Source organism: Schistocerca nitens, chromosome 6 (assembly GCF_023898315.1).
Source record: "Schistocerca nitens isolate TAMUIC-IGC-003100 chromosome 6, iqSchNite1.1, whole genome shotgun sequence".
Classification (NCBI taxonomy): Eukaryota; Metazoa; Arthropoda; class Insecta; order Orthoptera; family Acrididae; genus Schistocerca; species Schistocerca nitens.
The window spans coordinates 125,394,696-125,419,814 of record NC_064619.1 but is presented as its reverse complement, the minus strand read 5'-3'; the positions used below and the strand labels follow the sequence as shown (position 1 = coordinate 125,419,814).

At 42.1% G+C, this 25,119-nt stretch overlaps 1 protein-coding gene across 1 annotated transcript in view; it reads left to right on the top strand.

Annotated features, from left to right (window-relative positions):
• The window catches only part of LOC126263751 (NFX1-type zinc finger-containing protein 1-like), a 272,319-nt gene that overhangs the window by 121,404 nt on the left and 125,796 nt on the right, over positions 1-25,119 (top strand). The window contains exon 8 of the mRNA XM_049960939.1: positions 7,026-7,347. Within this exon, the coding sequence (XP_049816896.1) occupies positions 7,026-7,347 (322 nt within the window). The remainder of the gene's footprint in view (positions 1-7,025; positions 7,348-25,119) is intronic.

Here is a 25,119-nt window from a genome sequence, read left to right as displayed (position 1 = left end):
CTGAAGAATGATTTGTCCAAAATGTAGCAACATTTTTGGTCTTGTTTATGTGCCTCTTGACAACTCAACACCTCAACTATATGGTGAATTGTTACTTTTACACCTTCCATTATTTATATTCCATCAAAGACGTGCTAGTACTGTATTTATATTTGAACAATGAAGGAAAAGATAGGTTGGTACTTACTTTGAAGATAACATTCTAAGTTGAAGACATCTCTTCATATCTCCGCTTGCTTTATGTAATTCAACTTGTATTTCTTGAGGAATTGCATTATTTTCTCTGTTAGTTTCTGAGCTTGCAGTTCATCTCTTGAAATGAGCAAGAATTGAAACAAATAAGTTGATTTGTGTGCAGTGTTCCCTCTGTTGGTTAAACTTTAACTGATGCCATGTGGTCTTTACTACCCACATTAATCGTGTTCTTCACCTTTTTACTGTTATCATTTGTTTGTTTATCGTAATAAATTCTGATTGTTGGTCATTACAGCCTCATGAAGACATTTTGGGATATTGTTGTTCACTTCAAAATAATCAACTGTGCTTCTTTTTTCTTCTCTTGCAGCACTCGCTTTCTTTACAGTAGGTGCTATGTTCCACTGGATATTTTCTTTTCTTTGGTGTCGTCATAACTGTAACATCTTTGTTGTTTACCTCAGTAAACTCTGATTCAAATTAAATGTTGATTTGAAGATCACAGTGCTTTACTGGATAGGTCCTGTTGTAGGTGGTATGCTTTGAACTGATCCACTCAGCCTGTTGTAGGGAGTCCGAACCATCATGCAGCTTTGCATTTTTCATGTCTAACAAATCACTGTCAGACTTGAAATAAGTAATACGTGACACACAGTATCTTAGGACTGATCTCAGATTGAATCTCTGATCTTCAGATTTGTGATCTGCCACATACCCACTGAGCCACCAGACCACTGAATGTCTGTAATCATTGTTCTGTTTGTCTATAACTGTATGATGTTGATTTCCTAATTTTCTGGACTTTTTGTTTAATTTGTTCTGGTATACATCCCTATTCTTTAATAATAAAATTATATAATTATTTCTGATTTTTTTCCAGCCTAATGAGCTTGTTTCTTTTTAAATCTACATATGACTGTAAAACATTACACTCAGATATGGAGCATGAGTAGCTTGATGGTTTCAGTGCATCTGTGCATGCTGTAATTAGTCATAGTCCTGTCTTCGCAGTTCCTCTGGGGGGGGGGGGGTTAAGTGTTTTAACTGCACCATCAGAATACATATACTCGCTAATGAAATTCATCATAAATAATCTATCACAATTTGAGAACCAGAAAAAATTTCTCTTATTACCTATCATTAAAGCTGCCAATGGCTCGGAAATGGGTTCACTATGGAGCAACATAAATTTTTAATCATTTGCTCAATAACATTAAACATGTGAACAGCTAGCAAAGCAAGTTACCAATCAAACCTCCAATTGTTTCACCTGGACACTCTGCATATTCTGTTTATTAATTATTATTTAAAAACTTGTGGCTCACATAAAATAAAAATAAAAAAGCATGTAGTTTTTATGATGTTGCTTGAATAGGTCTAAAAATATATTAGTTAATGATAACACTAATCATGTATACATATCCTTAATTGTTCCACATAAATTTTATAAAAGAATCATTCAAATGATCTGGCGAACATGTGATTAACTATGTGTTTACACATAGCAGGCAGAGGTACACTCCTCTCCCCACTTTGTACTAGTTCATGGTACCATGTAACTATACTTGTGTGGTTTATTTGATATCTATCCTCAAGTGTCTGCAACTTAAGGTTTTTCAACATTTCAGTGCTGATCTCTTACGGATAACGCAAATGTGTAAAAATCCATACAGCCTTTTGTATGCATTTGATATCTCCTGCTAGTGCTATTTGACGTGTGTACCACACACTCGGTCAATATTCTAGGATGGGCCTTACCACTGTTCTGTAACCAACCTCGTTTTTTGGATTGATCAAACGTTCTCCATATCATATCAGTGAACTGAAACCTACCACCGGCTTTACATATGACTGATCCAATTTAATATCCTTACAAATTAATTGTTACTCCCAGGTATTAGTTCAAGTTGACTGATCCAAGTTCTGTCTCATTGACACTGAATTCACACTCATCTCTCTCTCTCTCTCTCTCTCTCTCTCTCTCTCTCTCTCTCTCTCTCGAAGTGCACATTTTTACATTTCTGAACATTTAAAGGAAGTTGGCAATCTTTTCATCACTTTGAAATCTTATCAAAACCTGACTGAGCATCAGTGTAATTTTTTTCCCTCCAGTTCACTACTTCACTATAGATAATGGCATCATGTGCAAAATGTCTGAGGTTACTATTAATATTGTCAGATAGGTCATTAATATACATCGTAAACAGCAAGGATCCTGACACTTTTCCCACCCTTGATTTTATATTTACATCTGTTGATGACTCTCCATCTAAGACAACAGACTACATCCTCCCTGCCAAAAGATCTAGTCACCAAGCGGTGACAAGAGAACACACATATAAAAGATATTAAAGTTTGCAAACTTTCGAAGCCAGTGTCTCCTACTTCAAGCATAAAGGTTGGAGGGGAAGGAAGAGAAGGAAAGTGACTGGTGAGGTTCAGGAAAAGGGATACAGCATGGAAAGTCACACAAGACCCTGTATCAGGGGAGACTTAACGAATAGGGATAAGAAGGGAAGACTGATCGTTGGGGGCTGCACCGGACGAGATTTGAAAACATCAGAGCCCAAAGCTGGAAGACGGGGTAATATGCAAGACAGACTACTGCTAAAACATCATGCGCAAGTTAATAAGAGTGAAAAGCTAAGTGTATTGTATGTGGTAGAGGTGGGAGGGGCAGCAAAAAATAGGTCAGAAAATGAAAGATTCGGGAAACTGAAAGGGAGTGAAGAAAGGAATATTTACTGTGAAGAAATGCTGAGACTGAAGAAATTAACACAAATTAAGACCAGTTGGGTGGTAAGAATGAAGGACATGTTGTAGTGCCAGTTCCCATCTGCTGAGTTCTGAGAAACAGGTGTCTGGGGAAAAGTCCAGATGGTGTGTGTGGTGAAATAGACACCATGGTCACAACTGCCATGTTATTGAGCATGCTTTTCAACAGAATATTCTGTGGATAACTTGGTGTTAGTCAAGCCAATGTAAAAGACCGAACAGTATTTACATAACAGCTGTATACAATGTGTTGTTTCACAGGTGACTCTCCCTTCGATAGTGTATGTTTTGCTGGTTACAGGACTGGTGTAAGTGGTGGTAGGAGGGTGCATAGGACAAATCTTACAGCAGGGATGGTTACAGCCTAGTTCAAAAGCAGTTACCAGGTCGTCTTGTTCTTTTTCTGGTACTGCTGATTCCTCCAATATACATTTGAGGAGTACAACACTTTTCACTCGGTATTATCCTGGTCTTGAATGTATTAATCAGTTATTTCAAGAAGGTCATGTCTTCCTGAAATTGGCCCTGAAATGAGGTGTATCCTGTCAGACATTTTGCCCACCACACCTTGAATAGCTTTTGCACCTCCCATCTCTACTACATACAATGCACTTAGCTTTTCTCTCTTATTAACTCATACACAATGTTTTGACAGCAATCTCTGTCTTGTTTAATACCCCATCTTCCACCTTTAAGCTCTCATGTTTTCAAATCTTGCTTGGTGCAATCCACAACAATCAGTCTTTCTTTCTCATCCCATCAGGTTAGTCTTCCCTGACCCAGGGTCCTGTGTGGCTTTTCCAAACTCTACCCTTTTCCTGAACCTCGCCAGCTTTTTCCTTCACCCTCTTCCTTTCCCTTCAACCCTTCTGCCAGAAGGAGGAGCTACTGGCTGCAAAAGCTTGCAAACTTTTAATACTTTTTATATGTGTGTTCTCCTGCCGCCGCTTGGTGAGTAGAATTTTTATCAATTCAGTTACGTGATTTTTCAAAAATTGTTTTCATCCCCCCCCCCCCTTCCTACCTCCCATTATTCTACTTTCATTACCAAGCTTGTGTATTGTATGGAGTCAAATGCATTTTGGAAATTAATGAATACTGCATCCACTTGATAGATTTTTTTTATTTTATTTTTTTATTTTTTATTTTTTTTTTTTTTATTTGTGGCTCTCAGGACGCCATACGAGTAAAGCTGGCATTGTGTTCTGCAAGGTCAAGGTTTATGAGCTCAGACTATGCTATAAGATTCTATGACAGATGGATGTTAGTGGTATTAGATAACAGTTTAGTCAGTCACTTTTACTAGTTGTCTTGTAGATGGCCAGTATCTGTCCCTATATTCTAACTACTGAGCACAGTGTTTTGTTTGATGGATCTACGGTACATTTTGGTTAAAAGAGCGATTAATTCACAGCTGCAAATTCTATATAGAATCTGGTAGGGATCCATTTGGCCCTGGTGATTTGTTGAATTTCAGTTGTTTCTGACCACCTTGACATTATATTCACTCTTCTTTGCAGTGAATTAAATTGGGTGGTACTCACGGAGTCTCCTTTGTAAAGGAACATCTGAAAATGGATTTCTACTTTGATTTGCTATCCTGAATTGTAGTTCACGTGTTATCTTTGAGGATCTGGACATCATCTTTGGTGCCACTTACAGTCCTTACATATGACCGGAATTTCTTCAGATTGTCATTTATCTTTTGATACGATTCAGCTACAGCAGTAACCGAAAGCTTCATGCATTGCCCTTTCGACAGCCAAATGAATTTCGTTTAGCATATCTCTATCTATAGCCCTGTGCTTTGCCCTGCATCTCATATGTATTATTCTCAGTCCCTTTTATAAGTTTCTCTTTCTTCTCTCTCCCTTCTCCCCCCATATCACAAACTGCTCTGCTAGGTATGTATCTATACAGTATACAGTAGTTATCAACTTCTTTTTAAACCTTAACCTGAGTTCTCTGACATGCCTCTGCCCCGAGATAAATGTTTCAATTTCCTCCTTGAGACATGTCACTACTGTCTATTTGTTTAGTCTACTGAGTGTGTAAATTAACACAAAGTGCAAGTGTCTAATGGCCTCTGATACAGTTTCAGTGTTTACATTCTCAAAGATGCCATTAGATGTAATATTTTTCTATCATGATTGGGAGTCTGAACTCTTTGTTCTGAGTAGCTTTCAGGTAAAGTGTGTGGTATTGTTTCACAGCTTAGCTGCACTCGTGCATGATTTATAGAACAGTAATTTTCCCAATAAATAAAAGATGATTGAAGTCTCCTCTATGTGCCATTATCCAGTCCTTTAGATAGCACTCAGATTCATTCCAAAAATCTCGCTACTGTGAACTTAGAGTTTAGCCAGTGCACTGTACTTGCTTTCTGTAAGTGCTTTGGTACTTGATTTTGAATGCTTTAGCACTTGACCACTAGCATTTCAATACTTTAGTTTTGGGGGAGGAGATGTTGGTACATATCTTCGAATTTTATACTAATACTGAATGAAGGGGGTTCTCCTACAGATATCATGAGCTGAATTTAATGGAACGCCACCTGATCTAACAAACATTTTAGTGCATCTGACACACAGTTAGCTGCAATGTTAGCAGCATTCGATGCGTAGTGCGCACATGGGCCATTTAGTGGGATCCTACTGCCCCCAACATTGTGGTTTAAATCTTGGAAGTTTTAAGTGAAGGCTTGTTACAGAGCATCCATGATCTATGCTTCAAGCCTTCCACCCAACTTTGAACCAGGAACGAGTGATCAGTTCTGGGGACAATTCTAAGGATTGTATAAAATTTGGTTAACAGGACACCTGCAACGAAGCACCATAGAATTAAATAATAAATTGCTTCAGTTGTAAATAGTTTTATTGGCTCAATCATGACCGGTTTCATGCTACCATAAGACAGTAGCAGCAGTAGCTGAAGTCTAAGAGCTTGTATTATCCACACTGTGTCAAGAGATGGATGGATAACATAACATTTTTAATAGCCAGTATTTGAAACTAATTGACACATTGGAATAACCATCAACCTAGGGAACATTACTAAAGTAATGTGTAAGCAGCTTCCTTCTCTAGTTTTGTGATGGTTGTAGAATTTTGAAAAGGCTTGGATGTTCGCACTACAGTTTTTGTCTGTTGTAGGTTCATTTTTAACCTTTGAACAAAATTGGTTACTGAAAATACCTGGTTGTTGTCACAAATATAAGTCTCTCTCTCTCTCTCTCTCTCTCTCTCTCTCTCTTTGTGTGTGTGTGTGTGTGTGTATGTGTGTGTGTGTGTTCTTTAAGTGATTGTAAATCTGTTAATCATTTATAATTATTTTATAGTTTCTAATGTCCTCTGTGTGAAATATTGTAAGACTCAAATCCAAATGGCAGAATCTCTGGCATTTTCAATTTTTTTCTTTCCTTTCATTGGTTACTTGTAATGATATTTCCAAAGAGAGGGGATAGAAATTTCCTAATGGATGTTTCGTCTTTAATCCACTAGCAAAATAAATGCACTTGCTGTAAATAAAGCACTGTAATATTACTGAAAATGTGATAAAATTTTAAAAATTATTTTATTCTCAGAACTGGAATGCCCAGTGCATACCTTTATCAACTACCATATTTTAAAATGAGTCAAAGAGTTTCAAACTTTAACTTCAGATACAAAAGGGAAACTGCAAGCTATTGTATGTTGTTAGAAGTACACAAATACTGAAAGTCAGTACAGTTTTTTTCTTTCAGATATGTGTGTTTTTATCTTACCAAGTTGGTATAAGGCAACACCATTTGATATTAGCAAGTACAGATTAGCATATAGATACAGCCAAGGGTTTGTTGACATGAGCATGAACAACATCGTGTACAGTTTTAGTCACCACAGTTTGTTTTCACAGGGATGGTGTGATGCAGAGTTTCCAGTAAATCTGTTTCAAATGTTCAGGGTCATTATTGTGTGTAATTGATGACTGTTTCTGTCAATTGTTAGTTGTAACCGGTTACATCAAAACAGTTTCTGTGTGACAGTCTGTCATCCTTTGTTATTTCACATTTTCAGATCACCAGCAGGCTGCAAGTTTGGTCATCAGTGTGAGAAACAGTGTTATGAAGAGTGTGGTGTCTGTGGCATCTGTGGAAATAAAGTCGTGAAGATATTGCCTTGTGGCCATACTCTAGAAGTTGAGGGCAACAGAGATGCAGCTAAGCAGCTATGTACAGTTAGCGTTCTTATTAAGCTTCCGTGTGGCCACGAAACTGTGAAGCCCTGTCACCAGAAAGCAGAAAAAATCTTCTGCCCACATCCTTGCGAGAACCGCTTACGATGTGGACACCAGTGCCTTAGAAAATGTCACATCAAACATGATCCAGATCATTTAAGAGTAAGTATGAGAAGTGCCATGTTCTGTTGCCCATAAGAATTTTTCAGTGCTGTGTCTGTCTGTCACAATATCTCCACTGTGCAGCTAGTGAGAGACCAATGGTTTCGGAAATGTTATCAAGTCATGTTGCCACTGTGTAGATGTTGTGTTAAATATTATTAAACTGTGCTGCTGGTCCGTTCACAGTGTAAAGAATATGTAAGACTGAGAGAACCTTGTGTAAATTTAGTTACAGTTGCTAGTGCACCAGCACCAACAGTGAAAGCCAAGTATCTGGGTCTGGCACAGTTTTAACGTGTCCCAAGTATTCATCACTTGGGTCACTTACTCAAAGGATAAAGAAATTCATAGTGGCTTTCTGTAAGTGGCAACGGATATTTCATCATTGTCAATCGTATTCAAATGCCCAGTGTGCCTATAACCACCAGGACCACTTTTACAATCTGAAATACTAGAGCCGCTGAAATTCAAGCGTGGAAGCTTCTTCCAACTGCTGTATCGTTATGTCAGGAATAAATAATAATAATAATGGTTTAAGTAACAAGGAAGCTCTTTCATTAATTGATACTTTTCGTGGATTATTCTGCCGACTTCATCATGCCTTTTCAAACATTCTGTGGGTGCCAAGGTTTTACATCTGGATGTAATGTGTGATACTGTCTCCTTGTGACCTCCCAATACTTGCTGTTGCTATCATCTGTTCCTTGTTCTTTAAGGATGTATGTTCAGCAGCTCCTTGTTGTAATTACCTGGATGTTGTATCAGTGTTAGACAACCCTCAGTTTCTGCGTGTAAACTGGCATTGGTCAACCAGTTGTTTGAGGCTTGCAAATCAGTATTATCCTAGCTGAGATATTTCCTGGGCATTTCTTTTATAAACCAGCCTATTATCTTCGTATTAATGTAGACGTTGTGACAGTTAACAAATGTTTCTATTAGACTGAAAGGTTTGTAATTAATGTCAGCTGCCACTGTTGCTTTATGGATTGATGAATTGCTGTTGTGAAAATACTGCTTCAGATTCCAACTTTGCTTTTTGTGCAGCTGCATAATATCTGTTAGCTCCCTGCTTCCTTTCTCATGTGGGATATCCAGTTTTTCAACAGCTGATGTCTCGCAAAAGGCGCCATACTTTGTGACAGTCCTCTGCATTTTCCCATCTTTCTTCCAAGTCTGTAAAAGTATGTGCAAAAATTTAAAATTTTTTATTGCTGAATTTCAAACTTTACCAAATTATTCACTTAAAGGATAATTAGAGAATGTTAAAAAAAGGTTATATTAAAACCCCAAATATACTTACGTTTATAAAATAACTCCACAAAGAATAAAATGTCTTAGAACAAAATATGTTATTTGAATATCTTTCAAAAACTGTTTGTAGTGTTTTTGATAATCAATAAAAATTATGATAATACACTCTTGCACAACATTCACCTTCATATGTTCATGACTGTGTAAAGGCTCTGTAGTGTGGTACAATACATAGAGGTACATCACATTCTTCACACACTCACATATATTGCTATTCCCTCTTATTTTTCTTCTCATTTGCCCCTGAACTTGGCTGCACATCCCACAGATTCTGGTAGGGTCCTACTTCTTTGCAGTAGCTGGGATAACGATGGGACATGATGGTCAGTTAGACAGATGGTATTAGTGATTGTTGATGTATGGCCATGTGCTTTTGGAGAGAATTCCTTCCTGTGATATTCAGCTTTCATCTGCTCAGTCACTGCCACATGAAAATCAAGAGCATTCTTTGTGCCTCCAGATCTCTTTTACAAGCTGAATGTATTCCAGAGAACCAATTCAAGTACTTCGACAAATATTTTTGGTAGTATTTTATCACTCCTTTCAGTGTTAATGGATTGTTTGCTATATGCTGATCAACTTTAGCCACTCCTCCCATTGTGTCTGTATGATATTTTATTTACATTTTTCATTTCTGCATTATGGATAATGTTCAAAATAAGGCACATCGTGCGGGCTGTTTCATCTTGTTTGCTATAACTTTAACCTCCAAAAAGCAACAATATCTCACTTTTTAAATTTCTTACTGTGATAGTTTAATGGCATGTCTTTCCTAGAAGGCCGCACAAGCCATGTATGTCAGTTTTCTTTGTAATAAGGTGGTTTGCCAGTTGCGGAGAGATGTAGAAATTATCAGCTGGAAGCCAGTAGTCTTTGATGAGAAGGGGTTTCATTAGGGTCAGTGCTATTTGAAATTGTGCCCTTACTTGTATATAATATAATTATAGACCATACTTAGCCAGACTTGGACTCTCACAATATGTAGGTCTACCAAATCCTCTCTTTATTGATATATATTGAACCCAACCTAATCTCCATGTATATAACATGAGGCTCCAGTCTTTGGTGCCATTCCTCTCTGGAATACAAAGATTTTTCAATTTGTTATTGAGATTTCTCCTTTCTTCTGGACGCATTCTGCACTCCTTTCAGCCATCTGTCCCTCAGACTTCCTCTTCGTCTCTTTCCTTCCAGTTTCATCTCATGTATCCTCTTTTCCTCCATTCTCTTAACATGTCCATACCATCTCAGCCTTGATTTCTCTGTCTCCTCCTGTAATGGTTCCACATTTGTTAATTCCCTGATCCTCTCAGTTCTTATCCCGTCTATCTTTGTCACTCCAGTAATGTTTCTCAAGAATTTTGTCACTAGCTTGGATTCTGCTTTTCTCTCTTCCTTTCATAACCCAGGTTTCTGATTTAAATGTCAAATGCAAATGTCAGGATCGGGACATAGTATGACTGGTATATAACCTTTCTACTGATTTGGGGTACATCCTAGCTCCATATCAGGCCTCTGACATTCTTCCGAAATTCTTCTGCTTTTCTGCCCTGCTTGTTTATTTATATGCCGTTTTTTTCCAGCTTCCTGTGTTAGGCTTCCTAAGTACTTGAAACTCTCCACTCTCCTCAATCGTTGCCCCCCCCCCCCCCAAATTGTTATTTCAGTTGTTCCTCTCTCCTCCTTTCTTGTGATAATCATCTCAATCTTACTTATACTAAATTTCATCACATATTGTTGTACTGTGTTCCCTTAACGCCCAACTGCTCTTGTACTTAATCCTCCTTATTCCCCCAAATCATCAGATCATCTGCAAACACCATAGCTTTCATCTTCCTTTCATCAATTACTTGTGCTACTATGTACTCATTATATCATCCATCACTAAAATTGAAGAGTAATGGTGAAAGTGCACTTCCCTGTCTCGAGCCATTTTTGTGTTCAATCCAAGCTGACCTCTCTCCTCCCACTTTCACACAGCTCACACTTCCATGGTACATTTGCCTTATCCTAAAAATAATCTGTTTAGCTACTCATCTGTTCTCCAGGTCTTTCCACACTTTGCTTCTATGTACACTATCATACGCTTTTTCAATTTCCAGGAAGGTGATTAGTAGATCTATTCCATATTCATAGTGCTGTTCCTACAGTTGTCTTACAGAAAAAAATAGATCCACCATGGACCTTTCTGTTCTGAAGCCATGTTGCTCTCCTCTCATTCTTTCTTCTGATTTTGCCCAAATTCGTGCTTCCAAAATTTTCTCAAAGATCTTTGCACAATGATTCGTCAGTGTTATCCCCTGATAGTTCTTGCTCTCTTTTCTGTTTCCCTTCTTAAAGATTGGGACAATTATTCCCTTCTTCCAGTCTTCTGGGATCATCTTCTGTCTCCACGCAATTTACATTACTCAATACTCCCCACCTCTCCTGCTGCTCTCACCATCTCATCCAGACCTGGTGACTTCCCTCCCTTCATCTTGCCCAATGCCTGTTCCACTTCTCCCCAAATAAGGTCTTATTCTATTTGCTGTTCCTCCTCTTTTTTCCTCCTAGACTTGTTCCTCCTCATCCAGGTCTCCATTCGGGTTCAGGAGTTCTTCAAAATACTCCTTCCACATATTCTTGAGTTCCTCCTTATTCTCTACATCTTGTCCACTTTTGTTCACCATTCGAGCATAATATGTCATACCGTTCATCGTCTTACTTTTAATCATCCCATATAACAGCTTTTTTGAACCTTCACTATCCTCCGCCATCATTCTGGTCCACTGTTCAATCCACTTTCTTCTTTCCCCCGCCACCACTGTTTTTGCTTCTTTCTTTCTTGCCTGATACTCTTCTCTTGTCTCTACTGTTCTCTTCTGGAACCATACCCTAAACTCCCTATTCTTCTTCTGTACTATATCCTTTGTTTTATCATTCCACCAGGGTGTTTATTTCCATCTCTTTTTATTACTGTCCTCTCACATATTGCTTCCGCCGCACTTACTAATGTTCCCTTGAATCTACCCCATTCCTCTTCTACTGTTTTTGGTTCATCCTTTCCTTTACTACTTGTAGGCACTGTAGCCTGCTTTCTTCCTGCTTCAACTTCGATACCCTTATATGTCTTTCCTGGTTTTCTGTCCCTTTATTATCCTTAGTTCCTCACAGGTTCATTACCAGCAAATGGTGGTCGCTATCCAGGGCTTCTGATGGCATTACCTTTATGTTAGTGATGTTCCTATTCATCTTACTATCGTACAGGATGTAGTCATCTATCGACTTTCTCATTACGTCTTGGCTGTACCAGGTAATCTTGTGGCTCTCTCTTTTCTTGAACCAAGATTTTCCAATCAGCAAGCCATCAACATAAACATCATTTCCTCCCTTTTTACTGCTCGTGAAAGCAACACATTGCATGTTGTACCACCATACAGCAATACCTTGAGAAGTGGTGGTTCAGATTGCTGTCCACACTGGTACCTTTAATACCCAGTAGCACGTCCTCTTTCATTGATGCATGCCTGTATTCGTCATGGCATACTATCCACAAGTTACAAAATTGTTGAGGCTTTCGTGGCCACTTGTTGACAAATTGCCTATTGGCTTCTGTCTCGGGTTCTTCGGCCGACGTTCATCTAATGATTTTTCTGACGTTTCGCCAGCACGAGTGGCTGGCATTGTCAAAGCTTCACCCTCCATTGCCGGTGGTGAACTGGAGCCGAGCTCGCGGGCGCAGACTATATGTACCTGGCGCGCCAACGTCCGAGGGCTTCTCCGCGGTCATTTCCGGTGCGGTTCTCCTCTTGCTACCTGCGACGGTCGTTCGCTGCAGTACGGGAAGCCAGGATCCGTTGACCTTAAGGCTTTCCTCTTTCTTGTTCAAACTGTTCGCGTGTTTTTGTATTTCTACAGCTTCTCTGAACAAGCGCGTGTGATAGTGGTTCTCTACAGCCAGAACTTCCGTGTCGGCGAATTTTATTACGTGGTCGGTCTCATTCAGTGCGTGTTCTGCCACGGCCGATTTCTCCACCTGCCCCAACCTGCAGTGTCGCTTATGCTCCTTGATCCTGGTGTTAATGGATCGTCCAGTCATCCCGACATAAACTTTTCCGCATGTGCATGGTATGCGGTATATTCCCGACATTGAAAGTGGGTCTCTTTTCTCCTTCGCCGATCTAAGACACTCTTTGATCTTCCTTGTCGGTTTGAAGATCGTCTTTACGCCATGTTTGCGCAATATACGGCCGATTCTGTCCGTCACTCTGGGAATGTATGGCAGAAAGGCCGTACCCGACATTTCTTTTTCTGGTTCCTTACTTCGCCGAGTGTTTGGCTCAGTTACACTTCTAATATAATTTGTGGAGTACCCATTGCTCCTCAGGACTGTTTCCAGGTGTTGCATTTCTCGTTTGAGGTGTTGCGGCTCACATATTCGTCCTGCTCTCGTTACGAGCGTACTAATCATGCCCCTTTTCTGGCTCGGGTGGTGGTTTGACAGTTTGTGCAGGTATCGGTCCGTGTGAGTCGGTTTTCGATACACGCTGTGTCCCAGGTTTTCGCCGTCCCTTGTGACCAGCACATCTAGAAATGGCAGTTTCTTGTCCTTTTCTACTTCCATGGTAAATGTTATGTTGGCATGGAGGCTGTTCAAGTGTCTTAGGAAGTCACCGAGCTGTTCTTCACCATGGCTCCACACCACGAAAGTATCATCGACGTACCTGTACCACACCTTAGGTTTGCAAGTGGCCGAGTCCAGTGCCTGTGCTTCGAATTGTTCCATGAAGAAGTTGGCCACCACTGGACTGAGAGGACTACCCATGGCGACGCCTTCCAGCTGTTCGTAGAAGTCGCCATTCCACGTGAAATAGCTCGTGGTGAGACATGCATGGAAGAGCTTTCTGATGTCTAGCGGGAAAATGGAACCGATGTGCTCCAGAGCGTCACTGAGTGGCACTTTCGTAAATAACGAAACAACATCAAAGCTGACCAGGATGTCGTTTGGTGCAAGCTTCAGTTTCTTCAGCTTCTCAATGAAATGTCCTGAGTCCTTAATGTATGTGTCGGTCTTCCCCACGTGTGGTTGGAGCAGAGAGGCCAAGTGTTTTGCCAGCTTATATGTCGGTGATCCAGGAGCGCTAACGATCGGTCTCAGTGGAACGTTGTTCTTATGGATCTTGGGTAATCCATACAGCCGAGGTGGTAGGGCTTCTGTGTTGCGCAGGTTTCTCTGTATGTCCGCCGGCAGAGAAGACGCCTTGATCAATCGATTCGTATTCCGTGTGATACGTTGCGTCGGATCTGCGCTTAGTTTTCGGTACGTCGTCGGATCTAATAGGTCTCGGATCTTTTGCTCATAATCTTCGGTCTTCATTACGACGGTCGCATTCCCCTTATCGGCAGGCAGTACCAATATACTCTTGTCGGCGTTGAGATTCTTGATGGCTTGTACCTCTTCTTTCTTCAGGTTGCAAGCTGGCGGTTTTGCTCGGCGCAGTATCCTGGCTGTTTCCGTGCGTATTTCCTCTGCCCTTTCACAAGGAAGGGCACGAATGGCTGCTTCGGTGTTGGCAATGATGTCCTCCATAGGTATGGTTCTCGGGATGATAGCGAAATTCCCTCCTTTTTGAAGAACAGACACTTCCGCTTCGGTCAATTGTCGTTCAGTGAGGTTGACCACTGTGTGTGACATGTCGGGAGTCGCCTTGTCGGTCTGCTTCCGGCATCTTTCAAACTTTTTCTTCTGTCGCTCGGTGCAGCGCTCGAGTTCGTTCTGCATGCTCCTGTGAGTGATGCTGTCGATCTTGTTCCAGTCGTCTCGATGCATTCTGCTACTTAGTTGATAGAAAATGTCCAGAAGTTCCTGATCCGTTCTTGCCAAGTCTCTCCGTGTTGTATGTATTCGCTCACGAAGAAAAGCTCGTTCCATTCTGTCGTAGATACGATGTGCTTGGGCGGTGGTGAATAGGCGCTTGCACCACCGCCCAAGCACATCGTATCTACGACAGAATGGAACGAGCTTTTCTTCGTGAGCGAATACATACAACACGGAGAGACTTGGCAAGAACGGATCAGGAACTTCTGGACATTTTCTATCAACTAAGTAGCAGAATGCATCGAGACGACTGGAACAAGATCGACAGCATCACTCACAGGAGCATGCAGAACGAACTCGAGCGCTGCACCGAGCGACAGAAGAAAAAGTTTGAAAGATGCCGGAAGCAGACCGACAAGGCGACTCCCGACATGTCACACACAGTGGTCAACCTCACTGAACGACAATTGACCGAAGCGGAAGTGTCTGTTCTTCAAAAAGGAGGGAATTTCGCTATCATCCCGAGAACCATACCTATGGAGGACATCATTGCCAACACCGAAGCAGCCATTCGTGCCCTTCCTTGTGAAAGGGCAGAGGAAATACGCACGGAAACAGCCAGGATACTGCGCCGAGCAAAACCGCCAGCTTGCAACCTGAAGAAAGAAGAGGTACAAGCCATCAAGAATCTCAACGCCGACAAGAGTATATTGGTACTGCCTGCCGATAAGGGGAATGCGACCGTTGTAATGAAGACCGAAGATTATGAGCAAAAGATCCGAGACCTATTAGATCCGACGACGTACCGAAAACTAAGCGCAGATCCGACGCAACGTATCACACGGAATACGAATCGATTGATCAAGGCGTCTTCTCTGCCGGCGGACATACAGAGAAACCTGCGCAACACAGAAGCCCTACCACCTCGGCTGTATGGATTACCCAAGATCCATAAGAACAACGTTCCACTGAGACCGATCGTTAGCGCTCCTGGATCACCGACATATAAGCTGGCAAAACACTTGGCCTCTCTGCTCCAACCACACGTGGGGAAGACCGACACATACATTAAGGACTCAGGACATTTCATTGAGAAGCTGAAGAAACTGAAGCTTGCACCAAACGACATCCTGGTCAGCTTTGATGTTGTTTCGTTATTTACGAAAGTGCCACTCAGTGACGCTCTGGAGCACATCGGTTCCATTTTCCCGCTAGACATCAGAAAGCTCTTCCATGCATGTCTCACCACGAGCTATTTCACGTGGAATGGCGACTTCTACGAACAGCTGGAAGGCGTCGCCATGGGTAGTCCTCTCAGTCCAGTGGTGGCCAACTTCTTCATGGAACAATTCGAAGCACAGGCACTGGACTCGGCCACTTGCAAACCTAAGGTGTGGTACAGGTACGTCGATGATACTTTCGTGGTGTGGAGCCATGGTGAAGAACAGCTCGGTGACTTCCTAAGACACTTGAACAGCCTCCATGCCAACATAACATTTACCATGGAAGTAGAAAAGGACAAGAAACTGCCATTTCTAGATGTGCTGGTCACAAGGGACGGCGAAAACCTGGGACACAGCGTGTATCGAAAACCGACTCACACGGACCGATACCTGCACAAACTGTCAAACCACCACCCGAGCCAGAAAAGGGGCATGATTAGTACGCTCGTAACGAGAGCAGGACGAATATGTGAGCCGCAACACCTCAAACGAGAAATGCAACACCTGGAAACAGTCCTGAGGAGCAATGGGTACTCCACAAATTATATTAGAAGTGTAACTGAGCCAAACACTCGGCGAAGTAAGGAACCAGAAAAAGAAATGTCGGGTACGGCCTTTCTGCCATACATTCCCAGAGTGACGGACAGAATCGGCCGTATATTGCGCAAACATGGCGTAAAGACGATCTTCAAACCGACAAGGAAGATCAAAGAGTGTCTTAGATCGGCGAAGGAGAAAAGAGACCCACTTTCAATGTCGGGAATATACCGCATACCATGCACATGCGGAAAAGTTTATGTCGGGATGACTGGACGATCCATTAACACCAGGATCAAGGAGCATAAGCGACACTGCAGGTTGGGGCAGGTGGAGAAATCGGCCGTGGCAGAACACGCACTGAATGAGACCGACCACGTAATAAAATTCGCCGACACGGAAGTTCTGGCTGTAGAGGAGCACTATCACACGCGCTTGTTCAGAGAAGCTGTAGAAATACAAAAACACGCGAACAGTTTGAACAAGAAAGAGGAAAGCCTTAAGGTCAACGGATCCTGGCTTCCCGTACTGCAGCGAACGACCGTCGCAGGTAGCAAGAGGAGAACCGCACCGGAAATGACCGCGGAGAAGCCCTCGGACGTTGGCGCGTCAGGTACATATAGTCTGCGCCCGCGAGCTCGGCTCCAGTTCACCACCGGCAATGGAGGGTGAAGCTTTGACAATGCCAGCCACTCGTGCTGGCGAAACGTCAGAAAAATCATTAGATGAACGTCGGCCGAAGAACCCGAGACAGAAGCCAATAGGCAATTTATCCACAAGTTCATTAAGGCACTGTTGGTCCACATTGTCCTAATCCTCAACGGTGATTCAGCATAGATCCCTCAGAGTAGGTGGTGGTTGATGTCGTCCATAAACAGCCCTTTGTTCATAAACAGCCCTTTTCAATGTATCCCTGGCATGTTTGATAGGTTTCATGTCTGAAGAAAATGCTGGCCACTCCAGTCGAGCGATGTCGTTATTCTGAAGGAAGTCAATCACAAGATATGCATGATGGGGGCGCGAATTGTTGTCCATGAAGACGAATGCCTCGCTGGTATGGTTGCACCATCGGTCGGAGGATGGCATTCACGTATCATACAGCCACCTTCCATGACCACCAGCAGCGTACATCGGCCCCACATAATGCCACCCCAAAGCAGCAGGAACTCTCCACCTTGCTGCACTCCCTGGACAGTGAGTCGAAGGCGTTCAGCCTGACCGGGTTGCCTCCTAACACATTTCCGACAATTGTCTGGTCGAAAGCATATGCGACACTCATCGGTGAAGAGAACGTGATGCCAATCCTGAGCAGTCTATTCGGCATGTTGTTGGAGCCCATCTGTAGCGCACTGCATGGTGTCGTGTTTACAAAGATGAACCTCACCACGCACGTCGGGAGTGAAGTTGTGCCTCATGCAGGCTATTGTGCACAGTTTGAGCCATAACACGACATTCTGTGGTTGCACAAAAAGCATTGTTCAACACGGTGGCATTGCTGTCAGGGTTCCTCTGAGCCATAATCCGTAGGTGGACGTCATCCACTGCAGTAGTAGCTCTTGGGCGGCCAGAGTGAGGCATGTCATCGACAGTTCCTGTCTCCCTGTATCTCCTCCATATCCGAACGACATTGCTTTGGTTCACTCTGAGACACCTGGACAGTTCCCTCATTGAGAGGCCTTCCTGGCACAAAGTAACAATGCGCATGTGATAGAACCGCGGTATTGACTATTTGGGCATGATTCAACTACAGACAACAGGAGCCGTCATCTTGGTGAAATGACCGGAACTGATCAGCTGTCGGACCCCCTCTGTCTAATAGGCACATCTTTGGGCGGGTTTAGTGACATCTCTGAACAGTCAAAGGGACTGTGTCTGTGATATAATATCCACAGTCAACGTCTATCTTCAGGAGTTCTGGGAACCGGGGTGATGCAAAACTTTTTTTGATGTGTGTAGATAAGAGGATAATACTTGAAACAAATGTACGGCTGTTTTTCATCAAATTTTTAAAGGATATGTAAGGGCAAACAATGTCTCAAGAGAAATGTAGCAAAAGGTGGAAAATTATAACTGATTATTTGTTACAGTCACAGTTGTTATGTAGTGTTGGTGATTAGATTTTCAGCTTGGCTGCAATGTAATAAATAAACTTTGTCACCATGTAAATGCTGTGTCAGCGTAATAATACTGGAAGGAATATCCAGTAGTTTACATCCTTACCACCGACACCAGCTTTTCTGAATTGCACTGGTGGGAACTTTCCCTGCAATACATCCTATGTTCCCATAACCCTCCTGGCCTCAACCTTTGTTGGTCACTGTCCTCATGCATCCAGCCTTTTCCCTGTTCCCATTCTAGCACTACACAACTGTCATTCCACCACCATACTCAGTCTCTTTATTTCTCTCATTGTCCACTACTTCCCTTCCCCCCTTCCACCTCTCCCCTGACCATAGTCTAACCTGCAGCACTTTGCTGTCCGCCCTCGCCACCATAGTATCCCTCCCCTTCCCGCTCCAGCCTCCTCCTTACCCCCACCCAGTTGCCACTCCATGCACTGTCACTGCTGCTCGCATTGTGGTTTCAGTTGCCTGAGACTCGAGTCGTGTGTGAGTGTGCGTGTGTGGCGCGCGCGCGCACACACACACACACACACACACACACACAAAAGATGTCATTGTGAGAGTATTTTTTGTGCCTATCTGCGACTCAGCATCTCCGCTATATGGTGAGTACCACTTTCCCTCTCATAATATTATTGTGACAGGATAAAAGTTAGCTCAAAATCAGTATAAGCCAAGACAGATGAAGTTGTATGAATTTCTTTCACTTTTAACATGGCTCTCTCACAGTCAACTATTCAGACAAAAAGGGGTTCCCTTCTGCAGTAAGAGGGTGAGAGCCCGACACCTCCTTGGCTCCAGGCTCCGGTTCATATTTCTCGACCTCAGCTCGCTCCCGAAGGAGGGTACTCCGGCTGCAGTGTATTGCTCACGGTTTGTCGAACTTCGTGTGCGACTTGCCAGTCGCACCTTTATTTACACTGATGGCTCCAAAACTGACGATGGTGTCGGCTGTGCCTTTGTCGTCGGGGCCGTCGCCTTTAAATACCGGCTCCTCGACCAATGTTCCAGCTTTACGGCCGAGCTTTTTGCTCTACATCAGGCCGTTCAGTATGCCCGCCGCCACCGCCATTCATCGTATGTACTCTGCTCTGATTCACTCAGTGCTCTTCAGAGCCTTGGAGCTCCATATCCGGTCCATCCCTTGGTGCAACGGATCCAGCAGTCCCTCTATTCTTTTGCTGCAGATGGCTCTCCTGTCAGCTTTCTGTGGGTTCCCGGACATGTAGGAGTGCCTGGGAATGAGGCTGCTGATGCTGCAGCCAAGGCTGCAGTCCTCCTGCCTCGGCCAGCCTCCCACTGTGTCCCGTCATCTGACGTTCATGGGGTTGTTTGTAAGAGGCTTGTGTCGTTGTGGTGGGATACTTGGTCGTCACTTCAAGGAAACAAGCTCCGGGCAGTGAAACCGTTCCCAACTGTTAGGACAACCTCCTCCCGACCATCTCGGCGAGAAGAGGTCCTTCTGACCAGGTTGCGGATTGGGCATTGCCGGTTTAAGGTTGCGGATTGGGCATTGCCGGTTTAGCCACCGCTACCTGCTCTCTGGTGACCCAGCCCCGCAGTGCCCTTGTGGTCATGCATTAAAAGTGCGCCATGTTTTATTGTTGTGTCCCCGTTTTAGTCAATCTCGTGTTGTCCTGTCTCTGCCATCTACTTTACAGGATATTTTAGCTGATGACGCTCGAGCAGCTGCTCGTGTTCTTCGTTTTATTACTTTGACTGGCTTGTCAACAGACATCTAACTGTTTCACTTATTTTATCTGCCTCTTTGTAAGAACTTTCTGGTGTCGCCGTCCCCCCCCCCCCCCCCCCCTAGTTTTACTAGATTCTATGTGCTCTAACAATTGTGACTGGGTGCTAATGACCTCAGTAGTCGAGCGCCCTTAAACCCCAAACATTGCGTCCTCACATTCTGTCACTTGACATCTGTTCATGGTCAGCCACTTTTGGCCACACTCTCCCTACGCCGCCATTACATTTCCCGTCTCTACTGCTGTCAGTTATGGTTTATACTGCTTCACTTTTTGCCGTGTTACTTGGTAATCTTGCCAATTATGAAGTGTGCTTGGTTATTTGGTTGTTAAATGCGAAACAAGTTCATCATGCTGAAATTCATCAGAAGCATTTTGTAGATTATGGTGCAGATGTAATGAATGATAAAACTGGGTGTAAGTTGTGTAGGCTGTTTACTGAAGAAAGTACAAAATGTTCATGATGAAAAACGATCTGTGCAGCCCACTGTCACGACTGAAAACTTGACACAAAAGTTTGATGAGGCCATTCACAAAACAGGCACTGCGCTATTGGACATCTGCATCAGAAATTTTTGCAAAAATTCATGATCAGCAGTTTTTCACAGTCTTACTGACAAACTTCACGACAAAGAAATGTGTACAAAATGTTGACAAAAGAACACAAAACAAAGTGAATGGCACAGTTTTTGTCTGTTTTGGACCGCTATCACAAGGATGGTGATGAGTCACATTGTGACAGGTGATGAAGCTTGGATTGTGCACAGCACTCCAGAGAATAAACATCAATACAGTGAGTGACATCATTCAAACTCCCTGATGAAACCACAGAAATCCAAACAAGAACCTTCAACACGGAAAATCATAGCCACAATGTTTTGGGACCGGAAAGGTGTTCTTCTGTTAGACTTCTTGCCAAGAGGAATGACAATAAAAGCTTAGGCATGCTATTCAAAATCACTGGCAGGGAGTGCTCTATAGCGGCTCTGTTCTGCCTCATGACAGTGCTCAGCCTCACATTGTGCCTAGAGCAAAGACACAACTGGACAACTTTTATTGGGAATTACTGGATCATCCACCATACCGCCCTGGCTTAGCACAATCAGACTTCCATCTGTGTCCAAAACAGAAGGAATTTCTTGGTGAAAAGTGCTTGGAAAATGACATGTTGAAAGAAACTGTTACTAACTGCTTGAATGGTCAGGAGGTGGAGTTCTTTGATGCTGGGATCCAGAAGCTGATGCCCCGACTTGACAAATGTTTAAATGTTCAAGTCGACTGTTGAAAAGTGAAAAAAAGTATAATTATAGTTTGTGATACAATTTACGTTCATAAATAAACTTTCTCTTACTTCATTACAAATTGGTTCTTTCTTTAAAAACGACTCTTGTAATATGTTAACACAAAATTGCAATCCTATAACATTCCTCAGTGCTGGAAAATTGTTCACTGTGTCTGTTGGGGTGGGTATTGTCTTACACCATCTGCTGAAATTCTGTTGTTGTTGTTGTTGTTGTTGTTGTTGTGGTGGTGGTGGTGGTGGTGGTGGTGGTGGTCTTCAGTCCTGAGACTGGTTTGATGCAGCTCTCCATGCTACTCTATCCTGTGCAAGCTTCTTCATCTCCCAGTACCTACTGCAACCTACATCCTTCTGAATCTGCTTAGTGTATTCATCTCTTGGTCTCCCTCTACGATTTTTACCCTCCACGCTGCCCTCCAATACTAAATTGGTGATCCCTTGATGCCTCAGAACATGTCCTAGCAACTTATCCCTTCTTCTAGTCACGTTGTGCCACAAACTTCTCTTCTCCCCAATTCTGTTCAATACCTCCTCTGAAATTCTCTCTTCTCCCCAATTCTGTTCAATACCTCCTCCAAAATTCTATAGTATAGAAAGTGCCCTCATGATGGCGATAACTGCAGTTTTCTGATCTGAAATTTAGATTAATGTCTCTGGCATGAGTTAGAACATTTCTTAGTTGCTCAGAATGTTCTCTCATCATACTTGAAAAGACAGTTGTCATCCAGGTATATTAGACATGTGGTCAGCTGTTAACCACATAAAAATAAATTGGCAATACATTGAAATGTAACAGGAGTGTTTCAGAGTCCAGAGGGCATGCCAAGGTTATGTAATGCCTAGAAGGCGCAACAGAAGCTATTTTTTCCTGATCTTTTGTAGCTATAGGAATTGGATAGTATTCAGAGCACTTATCGAAGCTGGTGAAGAATTTTTATCTGCCAATATGGGCAAGAGTGTCATCTGTTCCTGGAAGGGGTGAATTACCTGATTTTGTGACGTTATTGACTGTTCTCTTGTCTACATAGATGCAATAACATGGTGGCTAGCAATCCTTGAATCCTTGAAAACAGGCAATTAGCTGTGAACCTTACATAACCTTGAAAAGCTGGGAAATCCAAACGAACTCTTGAAATTTAAAAAATTCTGTTCTATTATTACTGTTCTATAATAAATAACAAAGTCAGTATTTTCTTTTCTTATAACACATAGCGTGCGGCTGACGTACTATTGTGGTGCTTGCGGGAAAAGGGAATGTGCAGGTGGACATTATATTATGTCAAGCCAGTTACTATGATTTTCTGTGCTGTTGAACGCATATTTACACGTCCCACGAACTTCTGTGTGGTCTACACACTTCTTAGTATCTGCTGTGATTGCTGGATGGCAGTAGTGGTATCAGCAGATAAGTCTTCAGTTTTAAAATCTTTCTTCCTGTTTCTTGTGTGGTGGGCGTTACCTGATTTTAAGTTGTCTCTGTTTTGAGCATTTTGTGTGATTTTTGTTGATTATGTTTCAAGACGTGCAGTAAGGAGGAAACAAGTTTGGAGCAAATGATTTACAAAGTCCTTGACGAGTCTGCAGATGATTGAAAGGATGATTCAGATTACACATCATATGAAAATAGCAGTAGTCCTAGATTTTTTGAAGATGAATTGCTGCGTATCTTTATCATATTATTTTCACATATTGTGTTCTGAAGGATTTTTGGCAGGTACATCAGGAACTGAATCAGAGTGTATAATAATAATAATGGTTTATTTGTCCATAATAACTTTCACAGTCGTGGACATAGTCAGTCAGTACATACATGAACAATAATAATAGTTTAGTAGTAGAAATAAAGTACATACAACATTAAAAATCCTTGATGGAGTACAAACATTTAGCAATTAACAGCTGCTTTAATTTTATTTTAAATATGTTTCCCTTTAACATTTTTATGGTATTTGGCAGTCTGTTGTAAAAAAAGATCTTCCAGCAGAAAATGGATTATGATCAGTTCCTTTTTTATTTCTGAATTTTATGTGGTAATCCTCTTTCTTCCTTGTATTATAACTATGGATATCACTATCTATTATACTGTGCTCCATATTTTCTTTTACAAACAGTATAGTCCTTGGAACATATAATGAATACACTGTTAGTATATTACACTTAATGAAGTATTCTCTACAGGATTGACATGTACTAATATTTCCTATTATCCTAATTACTTTCTTCTGGGCTCTAAAAGCCCTATCCATGTATACCGTTGGTGCCCCGCCCCAAATCTCAATACCGTATTGTAGGTGGGAGTGTATAATACCAAAATAGATTTGTCTTAAGACTGGTGACGCTATTATGTTAGAAAGGCGTTTTAGCTGGTAGGTATTACACGAGATTTTTTTACACATGTAGCTGATGTGCTCCTTCCATGTAAGATGTTCATCAACTATAATACCGAGGAATTTATGTTTATCAATTGTTTCAATTGATAACTCTGGCTCAGTATCCACTTGTCTTGATTTGTAGTTTAGCATAAACTCCATTAGAATTGTCTTTTCCTTATTTAATGCCAATTTTTTTAGTCATATACAGGGTGATTCAAAAAGAATACCACAACTTTAAAAATGTGTATTTAATGAAAGAAACATAATATAACCTTCTGTTATACATCATTACAAAGAGTATTTAAAAAGGTTTTTTTTTTCACTCAAAAACAAGTTCAGAGATGTTCAATATGGCCCCCTCCAGACACACCAGCAATATCAACCCGATACTCCAACTCGTTCCACACTCTCTGTAGCATATCAGGCGTAACAGTTTGGATAGCTGCTGTTATTTCTCGTTTCAAATCATCAATGGTGGCTGGGAGAGGTGGCCGAAACACCATATCCTTAACATACCCCCATAAGAAAAAATCGCAGGGGGTAAGATCAGGGCTTCTTGGAGGCCAGTGATGAAGTGCTCTGTCACGGGCTGCCTGGCGGCCTATCCATCGCCTCGGGTAGTTGACGTTCAGGTTTCATAACTAACCTTTTTCGTAGGACTCTCCATACAGTTGATTGTGGAATTTGCAGCTCTCTGCAAGCTCTGCGAGTCGATTTTCCTTGGCTGCGAACAAATGCTTGCTGGATGCGTGCTACATTTTCATCACTCGTTCTCGGCCGTCCGGAACTTTTCCCTTTGCACAAACACCCATTCTCTGTAAACTGTTTATACCAACGTTTAATACACCACCTATCAGGAGGTTTAACACCATACTTCGTTCGAAATGCACGCTGAACAACTGTCGTCGATTCACTTCTGCCGTACTCAATAACACAAAAAGCTTTCTGTTGAGCGGTCGCCATCTTAGTATCAACTGACGCTGACGCCTAGTCAACAGCGCCTCAAGCGAACAAATGTACAACTAAATGAAACTTTATAGCTCCCTTAATTCGCCGACAGATAGTGCTTAGCTCTGCCTTTTGTCGTTGCAGAGTTTTAAATTCCTAAAGTTGTGGTATTCTTTTTGAATCACCCTGTATTCTGTGATGAGGCTAGTGTTCTTCATATTATTTTGCACTGCTAGCTGTTTTGTAGGGCCCCAGATTATGAAGGAGGTGTCGTCGGCATAATTCACAAGGTCTGCATTTTTTGGAATTATTATATCATTGATGTACACAATGAACAGAAAAGGCCCAATAATACTTCCCTGAGGGACTCAACAGTTTTGTACATCAGTAGTTTTTCCCTTTTTATGCAC